The 14784-nt window shown below is 40.7% G+C and overlaps 3 protein-coding genes across 6 annotated transcripts; 2 read left to right on the forward strand and 1 right to left on the reverse strand.

Moving 5' to 3' along the window:
* Window positions 1-55: 55 nt before the first annotated feature.
* slc26a11 (solute carrier family 26 member 11) lies at window positions 56-7419 on the reverse strand. 4 transcript variants are annotated; one of them, XM_085912804.1, is made up of 15 exons: window positions 7339-7419; window positions 6519-6818; window positions 6164-6388; window positions 5865-6057; window positions 5588-5673; window positions 5147-5375; window positions 4878-5056; window positions 4721-4793; window positions 4304-4415; window positions 4115-4170; window positions 3785-3925; window positions 3572-3699; window positions 2874-2973; window positions 2659-2792; window positions 56-2466 (listed from the first exon to the last, which is right to left on the reverse strand). In XM_085912804.1, the coding sequence occupies exons 3-15, from the start codon at window positions 6374-6376 to the stop codon at window positions 2362-2364; spliced, it is 1749 nt and encodes a 582-aa protein (XP_085768930.1). In that variant the 5' UTR covers window positions 6377-6388; window positions 6519-6818; window positions 7339-7419; the 3' UTR covers window positions 56-2361. The 4 variants fall into 4 exon arrangements, with proteins under 4 accessions (XP_085768930.1, XP_085768933.1, XP_085768931.1 ...); XM_085912807.1 differs by having other exon boundaries at window positions 6712-6818; window positions 7334-7416; XM_085912805.1 differs by having other exon boundaries at window positions 7334-7416.
* A 17-nt stretch (window positions 7420-7436) lies between these two features.
* On the forward strand, window positions 7437-12821 carry sgsh (N-sulfoglucosamine sulfohydrolase (sulfamidase)). Its single transcript, XM_085912808.1, has 9 exons — window positions 7437-7693; window positions 8459-8619; window positions 9166-9271; window positions 9352-9722; window positions 9850-9931; window positions 10003-10206; window positions 11052-11218; window positions 11464-11681; window positions 12313-12821. Exons 1-9 carry the CDS (start codon window positions 7615-7617, stop codon window positions 12494-12496), a joined length of 1572 nt encoding a protein of 523 aa, XP_085768934.1. The 5' UTR covers window positions 7437-7614; the 3' UTR covers window positions 12497-12821.
* Window positions 12822-13729: 908 nt separating this feature from the next.
* Window positions 13730-14730, forward strand: npb (neuropeptide B). The gene is made up of 2 exons (XM_085912624.1): window positions 13730-14057; window positions 14415-14730. Exons 1-2 carry the CDS (start codon window positions 13797-13799, stop codon window positions 14541-14543), a joined length of 390 nt encoding a protein of 129 aa, XP_085768750.1. The 5' UTR covers window positions 13730-13796; the 3' UTR covers window positions 14544-14730.
* Window positions 14731-14784: the final 54 nt, after the last annotated feature.

Here is a 14784-nt window from a genome sequence, read left to right on the forward strand (position 1 = left end):
CATATCATTATTTATTTGTTATTAAATAGAATCATTTGAATAAATCAGTCTGCAATCATCACATCAAAAATGTTTGTACGTAGAATATATTGGAATGGTGGTGGTGGTGGTGTGGGTGGGGGGGGTCAGTGTGCCCGCCACTCCTTATCATAAGAAAAAGGAATATTGTACCCCTTCCAGTAAAGTTTCGTAAAGGACCAATTCATCACAAGTCAATTGTTGATTTATTCCAAGAGCCATTGCATTGCAGTAAGTGTTAATGGGGTCAACATGAATTGAAACTGAAAGTATGAAACAAACAAAAACACGAAGGGATCAAGTAATACCTTTCTTTCAAAAGACGCTTTGTGTAAGTATGCTTGGTCAAACACTTATCACCAATGTTATCACAGAACATGTCATTGGACAACAATAGAGGTTTGAAAAAACAAATCACTGAATTCATGAGTCACTTTCGTTTGAATATGAAGGTTAGGTTTCTATGTCAAGCCATGTTTCTGTCATTGACTGCATAATTTAAGCCATTTTTCGCAGCAGAGCGAATATTTTCCAGTCTCATAATCGTGCTTGAGATGTTGATGCGATCATGTCCACTTCATACACGGTCAAAAAATGAACATCCCTTCAATTGGAGGTTTTGCCAGTGAATCCTATGAAGAAGTACCTCTAAATTGATTTAAGGTTTGACTAAATTATTATATGACATTCAAAATAAGAAAATCATTTGAAATTGGTATTCTAAAAAAGCCCAAAAAACTATTGTCGTTGTTCTCCGTGCCCGGCTACGAGGCACTCGCCATTGAGGCCCTTATCTAGCCCTGGCTCCAAAGGGGAGCCATCTTTTAAAATATTTCGTACTAGTCTTTTTTGGCAGTTTTCTCGATCCCAGGAGCATGACATTCTCATCGTTTTAGGTTGACCTTCACCTATAAGCTCCATGGTGCAGTCTTAACTTTGTGTTTGAATCAAATGCGTGCTGTCAAGCGGCCAAGAATGCAGCCTTCAAGTTTCATCCACTTGGCCATTGAGAAAGGCAACTGTCACCAAAATCAAAATCCAGTGGAGGACAATGTTGAATAAGAGTCAACATTTTTGTGATGCAGACATTATGGCACTAGCGGTATTTTTGCATCCGCGCTAGTTTTTGCAACTTATGAAACTAACTATTAACTCTGTGCCTTACTGTACAATTCTATTAAATAGACCACATTTTATGGGAACTGACTTTTTTGTGTGTGCGTTCACCTTGCAGTAAATGAGCATCTGAAAAAAATTGACCTCTTTGAGGTTTGAATAAAAAATATTTGCCCAGTTTCCTTTGTGGCTGACAGACAATTATTAGTTCCCATTCAACTATATTTCCAATAAGTCAATATGTACAGTATTCTTATTACCCGAATTACAAAATCTTATTCGCAGAAGAATCGAAGCACAATAAAAGTATGTACTTAAGATATGGTACAGAGGTGCTGTCAAAAATATCAAGTCATTCTTTTGACTAAAACAAACAAGTATTTCCAGTCTATGATTATTTATACTGAGCTGTCAAATGAACATGCGTGACAAATTCCTTAATTATAAAGTAAGGATCGTACAAAATTCCTATACCAAAAGTATTAAAAAAATTAAAAAGATATATGAAAGTATTTGGTTCAATTCAGAAAACATGGGTAAAAATGTTGAACAAACAATATTAACAGCATTCAGGTCATGTAGTATTTTACATACTGGTGGCTTGGCACCTAAAAGTGGGCCACAGAAGCATTTGGGTGGACCGCTGACAGATAGTAAAAACAAACTGTAGTTTCTTATTTTGATTATTCTATTACAGTACAAAGATGTTCCAAGCACCCACGTGGAACACATTGGAAACATTAGTGTACCTGTTATCGCATTTTAGCCACTCGTGTGCTTTGTACACAAATAACATGGAGGTCAACGATGTCGTTGCGAAAAATTTGCTTTTGGTGGTACATGAAACTACCTGAAAATGTGTTTTCAAAGGCTATTTATAAACAAGTGGTGGAAAACGTGCGTCCCTGGTAAGAGCAGTCAAGAAACACTGTACTCGAGGATCACGGCACTAACAAAGTGTCTATTTATTAGCTAATGCCCTTAGCTGCTGATATGTTGCATTTACCAGCTCATTGAGAGAATTATAATATTCAAATGAGAAGATGAGGATCAAAGTCTGCCAAGTTCATTTCTAAAGACGTGAAAGCAGACGAGAGCTTTGGAGCTCACAGATCTGTTAAGTGAGTACTTGGTGGACCGCCTGCCACCCCGTTAGTTCGTGCCCCATTTAGTTTTGTGCATATGTGGAAACATCTCTTCCTCAGGCAGTGCTGGACACTTTCTTCATCATAAATTGAGGTTGCATGATTCCATTTGCAGTGCTGACTCAACACTATCAGCATATATGAGGCCCTCCAGATCTGCAGCTAAAAGAATCTCCTGGACATTTGGCTGGTGGGGAACCAAAAAGAGACAAGAAAGATTTTAGATGTCGGACTGTTTTCTGGATAAGTCAAAAGTCATCCATGGTGAAGGAGGAGAAAAGAATACTGCACTGCTCTAAGAGGGAGCAGTAAAAAAAATAACAGACAATGGTAAGAATTGAAAAATGTACTCCTTACATGAAATGATCATTGAGTATACCTGCAATCGAGAAAGGATCAGATGTACATCTTGCCGTTTGAACTGCCTCAGCAAGTCGCTCAGCTCATTAATCACAGTGTAATCTATCACACTGACATGGAGGCAATCCAACACAACTGACCGTGGAAGAGACTCTGGTGAATGTTGGGAAGCGAAAGATTGATCATCATCACTCTTAACCGTTTACTGTTTTGATCCTTTGATTGAACACCTACCCTGAAGAGCTTGAGTGTGTATGACGTGGCTGAGATGTTCTGCGGCAGGAAAGCTGAGCCCGCTGGCCAACTGAATTAGCAATACACTTTGATTCGATATCTGCACACAACAGACACATGGAAGACACAACGGTCGTCAAAAGCGCAGATATATGTTGTGAGAAATGCATTATTATGAATGATTTGTCTGCCTCAATCATTTTTGTAGCACAAGTGATATAGAAAATGGATAGATCGATGGATGAATTCGTAATAACACCAGTAGTGATATTAATAATTGCTCTCCATCACTATTGTTTATGATCACAATACCAATCAGTATTAATTCTTCTGTATTTTTGTCGTTTGTATTTCGGTTCCTGATAAATCTGCAAGGTCGGCAGAAGTTAGACAAGGATCTTGATCATTTGAATCAGATGCGCTGTAGCAGGAAGACATAAAACAGGACACCCAACGCCGAGGTCCGGAACTGGCTATCTCATAATGTTAGATTATATTTACTTCAGCTTCAATACACTTCAAAATCTTCAATCCATTCAATGAGTCAAAATAATAAAAGTAACACACTCTGTTCAAAACCCACAGAGAACCCACAACTACAAAAAAATATATATCTGAAAGGTCGGCCCATTGCAGACTAGTGGTCTCCACTGAAATACCCAACGATTTCCCAGCAACAATAAACGACATTGAAATACCTCGATTCGAGGTCTAGCCATGGTGTACATCAGTAAAGCTCCAGACACAGCCACACCTCCTATGATCCCATACTGCACCCGCCAGAAACTCATCAGGAATGTCACAATAAAGGGAAGAAGGTCCGACTCTGGGGATGACACAGAGGCACAATGTTGTGAGATGAAACAGTGAAACCCTTGGACACTACCCTACGTGTAAGTGTAGGAACATACTATGTATTTTCCACATCTTAGCCACGACTTGATAGTCAAACATTGGAGCGACTGCGCAGATGACAACAGCAGCAAGAGAAGCTTTTGGGATGTAGTAGAAGGCCGGCATGAGGAACGCCAAAGACAGCAACACTATCACACCTGCAAAAAATATATATATATATATTTCATGCTAAACTAACAACATTTCTAAATCAAGGCTGATATATGTGAAAGTAACTCTAAACTAAATTCAGATTTTGCAACGCTGTATATACACACTAAATACACAGTTTTAAAACAAATTACTTTTAAAAATAAAAACATCAATGCAAAAGTGTATGGACTCACTGGTGACAATCCCTCCAGCTGGAGTACAAACCCCAGTCTGAGAATTCACTGCAGTCCTAAAGATGACAAAATATTCATCTTTACAATTAACACACACACACACACACACACACACACACACACACACACGCACACGCACACACACACACACACACACACACACACACACACACACACACAATAACACACCTGCCAAAGCTGCCAGTAACAGGGTAGGCTGAGACAAAGGAACCCATAATATTAGTCATACCGATGGCCAATAGTTCCTGGTTGGCATCTATTCTGTAGTTGTTCTGCCTGGCTGAGAACAAACAAGTCAAAAGCTTAGCCCAGTATTACAATGGCCAAAAATATCTAGCTGAATAGCAATAACAACCTTGCAATAACAAAATATTCAACAGAACATAGTGTTTCGACTAGTGGGGGGGCATATACATATTATTGAGAAAGACAAATTTGGGTAAGATTTCTCTTTAACAATCTAATTTTCTTGGTGTAACTGCACAGAACATATGAGAAAGAAAATTTGGGGGTTGACTTTCCCTTTAATGAGGCCATAGATTCATTATTTCATAACTGTGACCTTTATCCCTTTGGAAAACTCACCAAATGCTTTTGCAATTGCAATGCTCTCCAGCAGTCCCATGAAAGGAATCACAGCTAGACCTCCGCCAAAGCCCTGTGCACCATATTTAGAGGAAGACTAAGAGCTCAGCCTTGAGATTTTAATCGCCAATTTCTCAGCCTCACCTGGACTCCTTACCTCTACAATCTCTCCAAATGTTATCACAGTGCCATTGACGTCGGTGTCCGAGGTAGGCGGTGGACTGAAGGGCGGAAGTCCCCGGGAGGTTTTCCCAGTGATTGTGAAGACACGAAAGCCATAAGCTTCCCACGAAAAGGCGCAAAAAGAAGCGGCCACGACGATGAGGGCGTTACGCACTGGCCAAAACACAAAAGGCATTTAAGGAAAACTATTGTGCAGACACACTTGCAGGTCAAATGAATGGAGTGTTGTACACTGGTACTGACTGGTAGCAACAGTGCAGACAAATTTTCTGGCAGCCCTGGAGAACCTGGGAGAATCATCATCATCATCATCGGAGCCCAGGCTTGTCTTCATTGACATCAGCATTACCAGCAATGCTATGCAGAGAAAACCAAGGACCACATCGCCTATTCGTGCCTCGGGGATCTTGTAAAATGTGTAGTAGACTTGTGGGAAGAACTCATGAGGAATATCTTCAAGTCCCAGGATAGTCTAGAGATAGAATTTCAAATATATTTTTTAAATGCCAGAAGGAAAACAAGAAGTTATGAATGTTGCAGTGAAATAATGTGCCAACTATTCAACTAACCATTTCTCAATTGGCTTTTTTGTTTGTTGCAAGTTTAGAACAGACAATTACGCATAATATTGCTCTCGTTAGTGTGTTTTGTGTAATGTTTCTGCAATGACAATGATTATCTCACCTTCACCTGCCCAAAGCCAATTGTTATTGCTGCGGCACAAGTGAAGCCTTTTAAAACAGGGAATGAGATGAAATCCAAGAGGAAGCCTGCAATGGAAGATTTTACCTTTTACATTTTGACTTGCAGAATGTGCAAAATGTACAGTAAGACCATTCATTCATACTCGTATGACTACAAATCCGGAATGTGCTAACCTTCTTTTTTTTTTTGTGAGGTCAAGTGTTAGTAAATTAAATCACTCCAATTTCACATGACTAAAGTGGTTCCCTCCCCTCACCTAATCTCAGTAATGCCAGTGAAGCCTGGATGAGACCGCAGAGGAGGCTAAGCAGCACGGCTCGGTGCGGCTCGCCCCCCACCAATGAGAAGCAAAGTAAAGACATGATGGCTGTGGGACCCAGTGTCACGTCCTTGGATGTCCCCAGGACGGTATAAATAAATCCTCCCATAAAGGCAGAGTAGAGCCCGTACTGTGAGTGCAAAAGGAATTGTGTTATGCAACAAATGATCAGTTTATCTCTTAACATGGATGGAAACAAGATAGATTGATAGTTTAGATACTGCTGTAGGACTCACCTGCACGGGAAGACCTGCTACTTCCGCATAGGCCAATGCTTGCGGGACAGTTGTCAGCCCGACAGTGAGCCCAGCAAGGAAATCCATCTGAAGCCATTTCAGATTGTACTTAGGTAGCCAGGAGAGAATGGGCAACCACACCTTTAACATCTTGCTGGAGCAGCAGCCTGTCATTCTTTCTCTCTTCTCTCTTTGCAGCAGAGGTTGGTCCATGGTGAACAAAACCTTGAGTGTGAAACAAGAACCTACAGAGGTCAATGATGGCAGAATTGGAAGGAAATCTCCTTGTTATGTAAATATACTACATAAAGCAACATGAATACTGTATTTGACTTAAAATACCAAATCCACTCACACACTGAGATTAAATGTCCACCTTTTGTTTTACATCTTACTCATGTTGTGTCATTGGACTGGAGATTTGCTCCTCTAACCTTTGTTATATTTGTTTGTTTGGGACCTGTGCATTCAGTAAAAGAGCTTCTCTGCATGTTAAGAAGAAGACACATCTATATTATTCATGTACACAAACTTGCATGAAATTTGACCTCTACATTTGACCCCTGATAGTGCTTGCTGGGGGTGGATGGCCTTTAATGGTCCCCACGGTGGCAGGTGACAATTTAACCGCTCAGCCTGTGGCAGTCTGTGTGTCCTGAAAGACCAACACAACACGAATTAGGAAGGTTAATTTGGGAAGGTCAGTTAGTGCAGAAGCACATTAAACCTCACCCACTCCTCGAAAGGTTTAGAGTAACGCTAGACGGAGAATTGATAAGCTCAGGTAGATTTTAGTTTTGAGTTTAGCAAACTGGACTCTCAACCAGGAAAATCGCGTCAGACCACAGCTACAATTATACCTTTATAGATTATGAGCACATGAGAATCATATGACACGCACGCTGACCGACAATAGCGCAAACAAGGTGTTATGACAGAGTCATAACATTCATCATTACAAAATTGCATATAGATAATAAGTTATGCTATTCAGGGTGCATCGAGTTGAAAACTGTGGATGAAAACATTCAAATAAAAAGAGAACTACACGAAGGGTAAATAACATGTTACTAAGACAAAAGTAGTGATTAGGTGGCAGGCATTAATAACCCAAAACGACAAATTCACATTGGATACATTTTTAAATATGATCAAGATATGTCATTCCACCTTACAAGTGCAAGTTCCCAAGTTCTCGGTCGCCGATCCGCGCTGCGCAAAGCACTTCCCAAAAGCATCCATACCCTACCGAGTCTTCCTGTTGTGAAATGTCACATGGCAACGATCACGTGATAACATGTTTGCGGAAGACATTTTTTTATTTCTATTTTTTTTCACTGCAGGCTAATGAACCTTGCATTCCAATACAAAACTGTGAACTACTGTAGAATATTTTGATTTCAACAAAGTCAAATTTCCAAATTACAAATCCGAACATCATCAACACGAGGATGCTCAAGCCATTTCTTATGTTTCTACTTTTTTGTCGCCTCGGGGAGTCCAAGAGAAGAAATGTTCTTCTGATAATCGGTGAGTGTTTACGTTTGAAACTTTGACAAAGTTAAGACAAATGTGCTCGACATAGTACAACCGGTGATGACATGAATTGTTTTACGTCGAACGTTGCAATAAGAAAATCCGTAGTGCATTACTGCGTTACTACTTGCAAAGACGTCGTAAACTCAGAGGTGACAGGAGTACTCGCAATGTGTCCGAAGTAGAAGTACAGACATCTGTTTTTATTTTTTATGGTAAAAGGAGAAGTAATCGACTCCATATGTAAACCAAACTGAAATGTCTTTACATTTAGTACAAAAGTATAAATGCATCTTTCTTGTCCAATGCAATTCCCTTTTGATGACACAATGAAAACTTTGCTAAAGCATCTAACGTTGACTTAAAAAATACACCTTACTTATTATTTTTTTTAGATTAGTCAGGACACACTTGTGGTTTTCAGCACATTTGCTAGAATAATTTTTAGAATCAACAACATCAAACAATTTGAAAGGTCTTGCCTTCAAAATATCTAACTTACTTATCTTTGTTTTAATGGAAAAAAAAAAAGCAGCGCAGGGAGTTCCAAGGCTCAGTGGCATTTCTTGCAAAGGTAACTTAAATAAACAAAATAGCTCCCTGAAGTTAATCCAATTGATGTCTTTATCATCTGTCACGTTTTTTAATAAAGCATATCTTGATATTTGGCATTTGTACGGATAGGGACATTGACAATATTGCTTGATAATCAGCCCGACCAATATTTCATCTATTCCTATTTGTTTTTTCCTCTTCCAGCCGATGATGCCGGTTTTGAAACGGAGGTGTACAACAACTCAGTGGTCCGCACCCCTCATCTGCGTTCTCTGGCTCAACGCAGTGTTGTGTTCAACAACGCTTTCACCTCTGTCAGCAGCTGTTCCCCCAGCCGCTCCACCATCCTCAGTGGTTTGCCACAGGTAATGCTTAAGAACCACCATATGCAGCCAAGTCTTGTTCTAGGAAGTTTTTCATCAATCAGATCATTTTGATCTTCTGATCTGACCATAACGTTGACATTTCGATGAATTTTATTTCAGAAAAAACTGATTTGGTATAGAATAGGGAATTGAATTGAACATGAAGTGAATCTGGAACTCTTTTTTTGATTTGACAAACCACATTGAATCGTGAATTAATAAACATGACAAAACCTAAAGCTGTACCCTCAAAGTAAATTGGAATCCCATTAAATTGAGGCAGGTTAAATCGTTACATTTTAAAATCCTTACATTATCGAATTGCATTGTGCTCCATATATCTAGAATTGTATCGAATCATCTTTGGTGGAGAGAACCAAGTATGCAAGCAAATTGATTTATGAACTCGGCCCAAAAATTCCATTCCTGAAGGCATGACTATATTTCCGGAAGAGCATTTCAAGGGGGTTACCATCATAAAATGTTAGCTTTTCATTTTGCCCCAATATTTTATCTAGAAATAATGTTTGTCTGCTGCCTTCTTAGCATCAGAATGGCATGTATGGCCTTCACCAAGGGGTCCATCATTTTAACTCTTTCGATGGTGTCCAAAGTCTTCCGCTGCTCCTCAGTCAAGCCAACATACACACGGGTTAGTAATAAAGTTAATTCCTCCTACTCAGGTACAATGTGCAAACATGTGTTAATCTTTATTTTCATTTTCATTCGCAGGTATAATTGGAAAAAAGCATGTTGGTCCTGGCTCTGTATACCCTTTTGACTTTGCTTACACGGAGGAAAACAACTCTGTCCTTCAGGTTGGGCGGAACATCACCCGCATCAAACTTCTCGTTCGAAAGTTTTTCCAGACCCATAAAGAGGAAGCTTTTGTCAGAAAACAAAAAGCGGAAGACAACATAGTCAGCAATTTGAAAAATGAAGAAAGGCCTTTTTTCCTTTATGTAGCTTTCCATGACACGCACCGTTGTGGGCATTCCCAGCCCCAGTATGGCGCTTTCTGTGAGAAGTTTGGGAATGGGGAGATGGGAATGGGTAGAATTCCTGACTGGTCTCCACAATATTACACACCAGAGCAAGTCAAGGTCAGTGATTACAGACAATTAATGATGTCATTGTTTTTACTTTTTATTTTATTTTGTCAATACAATGAGATGATACAAATTCTATTTCTCTCCAAATCATAAACTGTCTTCTGTTGTTCTAATCCAGGTTCCCCCTTTTGTACCAGACACACCTGCAGCCCGAGCTGACTTAGCCGCATTGTATACTACAGTTAGCCGACTGGACCAAGGTACAATTTTGTGCACCACGTGCGCACATCACAAATTCGTTCATGTGAAACTGCGTTTTTTTTCTGGGTAGGTATTGGATTAGTTCTTCAAGAGCTCAGGGATGCTGGTTATGAAAATGACACCCTGATCATCTACAGCTCCGATAATGGCATCCCCTTTCCTAATGGCAGGACCAACCTGTATCACTCTGGCACAGCAGAGCCCATGCTGGTGTCCTCTCCAGAGCACAGGGAGCGATGGGGAGGCACCAGCCAGGCCTATGTCAGTTTATTAGGTAAGATAAATTGAAAGTTGAGCTTCTCGGCCCGGCCGAACGCGTTCTGTTTGTTCTTCAACTTTAGTTTTGTCCCTATCAAGTATTTGTTGTTAAGAGGAACCTCACAAGAACCACTCAAGCAAATTGGCCTCCACGTCTCCAAGCAAAAGAACCAATATTGCATTTATTTAAGCAAACAAGCAGCTCTGGCTTAATACATAGATATTCTCTTGAGGAAAAAAAAAAGCCATCTGCTTTCATCTCACTGTGTAGTAATTGTTGATGTTTAATGAACTAGAAAAAAGGAACTGATTGTTATGTTCTTAATTGGCCACCAGAGGGAGACTATACGACATACTTACTATACATCAGAACGAAATTGAAAGGTCTGCATATGAACCGGTAACTTGTAGACCTAATTTGATTGACATGCACATACTAAAAATAATGCCTTTTTAAGTCTGTTTGGCTTAATTGCATCAATTTGTTTACAGTTTATACCTCGTAGTACACGGTTAACAGGGTGGTAAGTGTTTCACCCAGTTTCCACCCCTGTTCTCCCCCTGTTGGCAATCTATCAATACTACATTTGAAATGTTCATTTTATTGTTTCTATAGTATACATAAAAGTGTGTTTCAAGCAGTATATGCATGCAGGAGTACGTTAATCGGCTGTTCACGCGTATTTGTTGCATTTAGCTACAAATACATTTTGTGTCGGAACATATTTGCAACTCCGCTTGAAAGTACTTGCATTCATTCGTGTGAATCATTTTTTACCATTCTGACTTCTGAAAACAGAATCACTTGTATGTCCCCGGTAATATTGTAAATATTGTAATTGTAATTGCTTCTTTTGGCAGATATCACTCCCACCATCCTGGACTGGTTTTCTGTTCCCTACCCATCATACAGCCTCCCTGGGAGCAGCACTGTCCCTGTCCACCTCACTGGTCGCTCTTTGCTTCCTGTTCTGGTCACTGAGCCCAGAAGCTGGCATACAGTCTACGCCAGCCAATCACTGCACGAGGTCTGTGAGCACGAGACGATTTTCTTAAACACGACAAACACAAGCAGTAGTGGAAATTCATGAAATACAAATACTACTTCCTGACTGTACATATAAGTATTTGTCAGGTATCATTCTGTGCTTTACTTGAGTGCTTATTTTTCGGACAACTTTTTACTTACTCTCCCTCCCTGATACTTTTTTTTTTGCTCGTAATTTTAGTCGATGAGTGAGTACTTCAACAGATGTTGTCTGTTTCCGACCAGATCACCATGTACTACCCCATGCGTTGTGTCCACCAGGGGGCATACCGCCTCCTCCACAACCTGCACTACCGTATGCCCTTTCCCATCGACCAGGACCTGTATGTTTCGGACACCTTCCAGGACCTGCTGAACCGCACCAGGCTGAGTGAGCCCACACATTGGTTCAAAAGCCTGCAGCAGTATTACTACAGAGAGCGATGGGAGCTGTATGATATCAGGTTGGCCTTCATCTGCAGCAACACTATGCACTCACACTTTTGGGCCTAAAAAAGTTAATAAGACACGACTATGCTAGCATTACTGTACACTCACACTCTTGGGTCTGAACCATTTGATAAAACACAAATATGCCAATTATTGCTTTAGGATGAAAATTCTCTGAGGCCAAGACTAACATTTTAGTGATTATTCCATGGTTCAACACTTTTCTTCAGATTTTTGTGGGATGGATGAAAACTACAAATTGACATTTGCACCGGTCTATGTTGTAGGACACCTTTTAAAGTTGATCCATCCTTCTTTGACAGCTCTCCACAGCACATATTCTACATTATGTATAGAGGAGACTCATGTCCTCCATGCCTTTCAGTTATCATACACGTGTGTATGATGATGTGAAGTCATTTTTATTCAAAGAAAATTTACCACCAACCAAAAATGCGATATTCTCCTCACTAATGCACATCAAACTGGCAGAGGGCTCAACCCAAAATACTCAATAGTAGTGCCAAAACGTCAGCAGTACTTGTACAACCTTGCTGCATTTTTTTGCCCATTACTGGCCCATTTGTAAATGGAGTGTTTGTGAACTATGTTTTTTTTTTCCATTCAACTACTTGGACGATGCAGAAGAGACCCACTGGAAACCAAGAACCTGGCGCCAGACCCGTCCTACAGTGACATACTGGAGAGCCTGAAGCAGAATCTGCAAAAATGGCAGTGGGAGACAGGGGATCCATGGGTCTGTGGAGCAGACTATGTCCTGGAGGACAAGCTGGAGCCACACTGCAGACCGCTTTACAATGGACTTTAATAGTACATGGTATCTTAAGACGACCTTGATTAACATCTAAATCTGCACTCTGTAGACAATAAATTTTATTTTTGTATGCCATGCTGCTTTTAGTGGTCTCATCTCCTTAAATTATATAATGCATACTTGATTATGTTACTGGATGGGGCCTTTAATCAGTTTCCATACATCTATCTGCTGTATTCTCATCATACAGAGCCTCTTATAGAGAGGCAAAATGGGAAAACATGACATTTACCTGTTTCATAATTTTATTAGAGGAGCGTATCCCTCGCTATTTGTCTCCCAGGAGGGGAGTGGAGCTGCAGATGCAAAACGAGTGGAATTAGTTCATCAATCTGCAAATCACTTTATATTGATATGTTTCTGATTTCCTCTGAGCCCAAATTTCAAGCAAGACTGCTGATTTTGGATCAGTGAGGGAATGGCCTTTTTTTATTGATGTGCTCCTTTTTCCCCTTTAACTTAAAATCCATGTTGACTCATTTGAAAGTCTTTTAAAGCTATGCATTCACTGTTCTTTTTTGTTTAGTACTGTCAATTGGTGTTTTCCACAAGACTTCATAGACAACCGTCACACTTGTGGTGTATTCAATCATGACATTTACGTGTTTTATGATGGTCTGACATGGACGCCTAACTCTTTGTGGTATGAGCCTCTTCTCCTGTGATTAACTGCTCCAGTTTTCCAAGTTACTGACATAAGGATATGGACACTTGTAAAAAATAATGTAAAGGAGAAAATACAAAATGAACGAGGTTGAGAATTTCAAATGAAAAATGCAACACGGTGGGGCCAATGAAAGGTGGAAAAAAGTACAGAACCAGTTTTTACAACTAAGGAGTAAAAAGTAAAATCCCATTGTAGGAAAACTCAAGTTAATTGTTACCTCCCATCACCTAGGACAAGTGGTACAGACGGTTAAATGTCGTCCTAGTTACTAAGGCGTTCTTTGAGTAGGCCCATTTACGTCACAGTCTTGGACTATTCCCCCCACAAGCGTGACGCGTTTTACGTTTCTCTCGCTCTCTCCACGCACGCGCACGCATGCACGCCTCCAAATCTAACACAGATCAATTGGAAACCGCCCCCCCCCCCCTTCTTACGCATCAAGACGGAAGATCATCTGCTCTCCTACAATTTGATTTGACGAACATCCCGGGTCACGATACGTCTGGCAGCCCGCTTATAAAAGCAGCAGGAAATTTGCCCAACAGGCAACCAAACGCAAACAGCGTCCTGTAGGAGAAGAGCTCACTCTGAAAAGCCTCAACCTCACGGCACCAGTGCTTTACAAACATGGAGAGATCATTTAGGTTTGTTGTGGTCTGCGTTGGAGTGTCCCTCCTCATCTCCTGTCACTCCGTCCAGGCCTGGTATAAGCAGTCCACCGGCCCCACTTATTATTCTGTGGGTCGCGCCTCTGGTTTGCTCTCTGGAATCCGGAGGTCGCCTTACGTGCGTAGGTCCGAATCCCAAGAAACGATGGAGAGCGGAGAGACGACCAGTGCCAACGTTGTTCCGGAAACAGGCAAGCAGGTCTCCTTGCTCAAAAGTATGGTGAGTACTATTGAGATGGTGATCATTTCATTCCACACTTCTTTCCCACGGGCTTGTCTACAAGCGCAGCACACTTTATTCTTAAATTGCTTGTCACAGAACAGCTACAACATATTTATTAAAACGTCCAATCGTTGTGATCTTTGTGCGTAAAAGCTCGTGCGTAAAAGCGCGTTTTACGCACGCACGTCAAGCGCGTTCCAAGCGTGCGCCAACGCGATGCAACTGAGTGACTTTATGAGGATGTTAATTCAAAGAACGCTCTGATTGATCTATTGTGAATGTTAAAGCGCTGGGAAAAAACTCAAGTTGATACGCTCCAAATCAAATGTCTTCTTTCTTATGAATGGACTGAAGGCTATTTGCGTGAAGGATATCTCCCCAAACCTGAAGAGCTGCGAGCTGCTGCGGGACGGGAGCGGCACCTTCCAGTGCAAGGCGGATGTCTTTCTCACCCTGGACTCGCTGGACTGCCTGTCCGCATGAATTCACAATGTGCTCATCTTGTACAGCAGAGGGTCGATGTCACCCAGTATAGACTTGAATGTTTGTTTTTAACTTCAATTTGATTTCTTTTTTTTTGTTTGGTATGAATCATTTAAAATCATAGATTTCACAAGTGTTCTCTACCATGTCCGTGCACTGACATTGTGTGTGAAAGTTGATTTCTGTATATCCGTTTTTATTGTATTGATTAAAAATGAACATATATTTGGAACCTACTGTG

The sequence above is a fragment of the Syngnathus leptorhynchus genome, chromosome 5 (assembly GCF_054491065.1).
Source record: "Syngnathus leptorhynchus isolate UIUO chromosome 5, UIUO_Slep, whole genome shotgun sequence".
Classification (NCBI taxonomy): domain Eukaryota; kingdom Metazoa; phylum Chordata; class Actinopteri; order Syngnathiformes; family Syngnathidae; genus Syngnathus; species Syngnathus leptorhynchus.

Bases quoted from the DNA above. Each gene is read 5' to 3' on its own strand.
- slc26a11 (XM_085912804.1), bottom strand. From the start codon at position 6,376: ATGGACCAACCTCTGCTGCAAAGAGAGAAGAGAGAAAGAATGACAGGC. The intron at 5,674-5,864 runs GTGAGGGGAGGG...CTTCCATTGCAG, and splicing joins ACTGGCATTACTGAGATTAG to GCTTCCTCTTGGATTTCATC. The intron at 3,926-4,114 runs GTGAGTCCATAC...TATTTTTTGCAG, and splicing joins AGCTGGAGGGATTGTCACCA to GTGTGATAGTGTTGCTGTCT.
- sgsh (XM_085912808.1), top strand. From the start codon at position 7,615: ATGCTCAAGCCATTTCTTATGTTTCTACTTTTTTGTCGCCTCGGGGAG. The intron at 7,694-8,458 runs GTGAGTGTTTAC...TTCCTCTTCCAG, and splicing joins AAATGTTCTTCTGATAATCG to CCGATGATGCCGGTTTTGAA. The intron at 9,932-10,002 runs GTACAATTTTGT...TTTTCTGGGTAG, and splicing joins AGTTAGCCGACTGGACCAAG to GTATTGGATTAGTTCTTCAA.
- npb (XM_085912624.1), top strand. From the start codon at position 13,797: ATGGAGAGATCATTTAGGTTTGTTGTGGTCTGCGTTGGAGTGTCCCTC. The intron at 14,058-14,414 runs GTGAGTACTATT...AATGGACTGAAG, and splicing joins TCTCCTTGCTCAAAAGTATG to GCTATTTGCGTGAAGGATAT.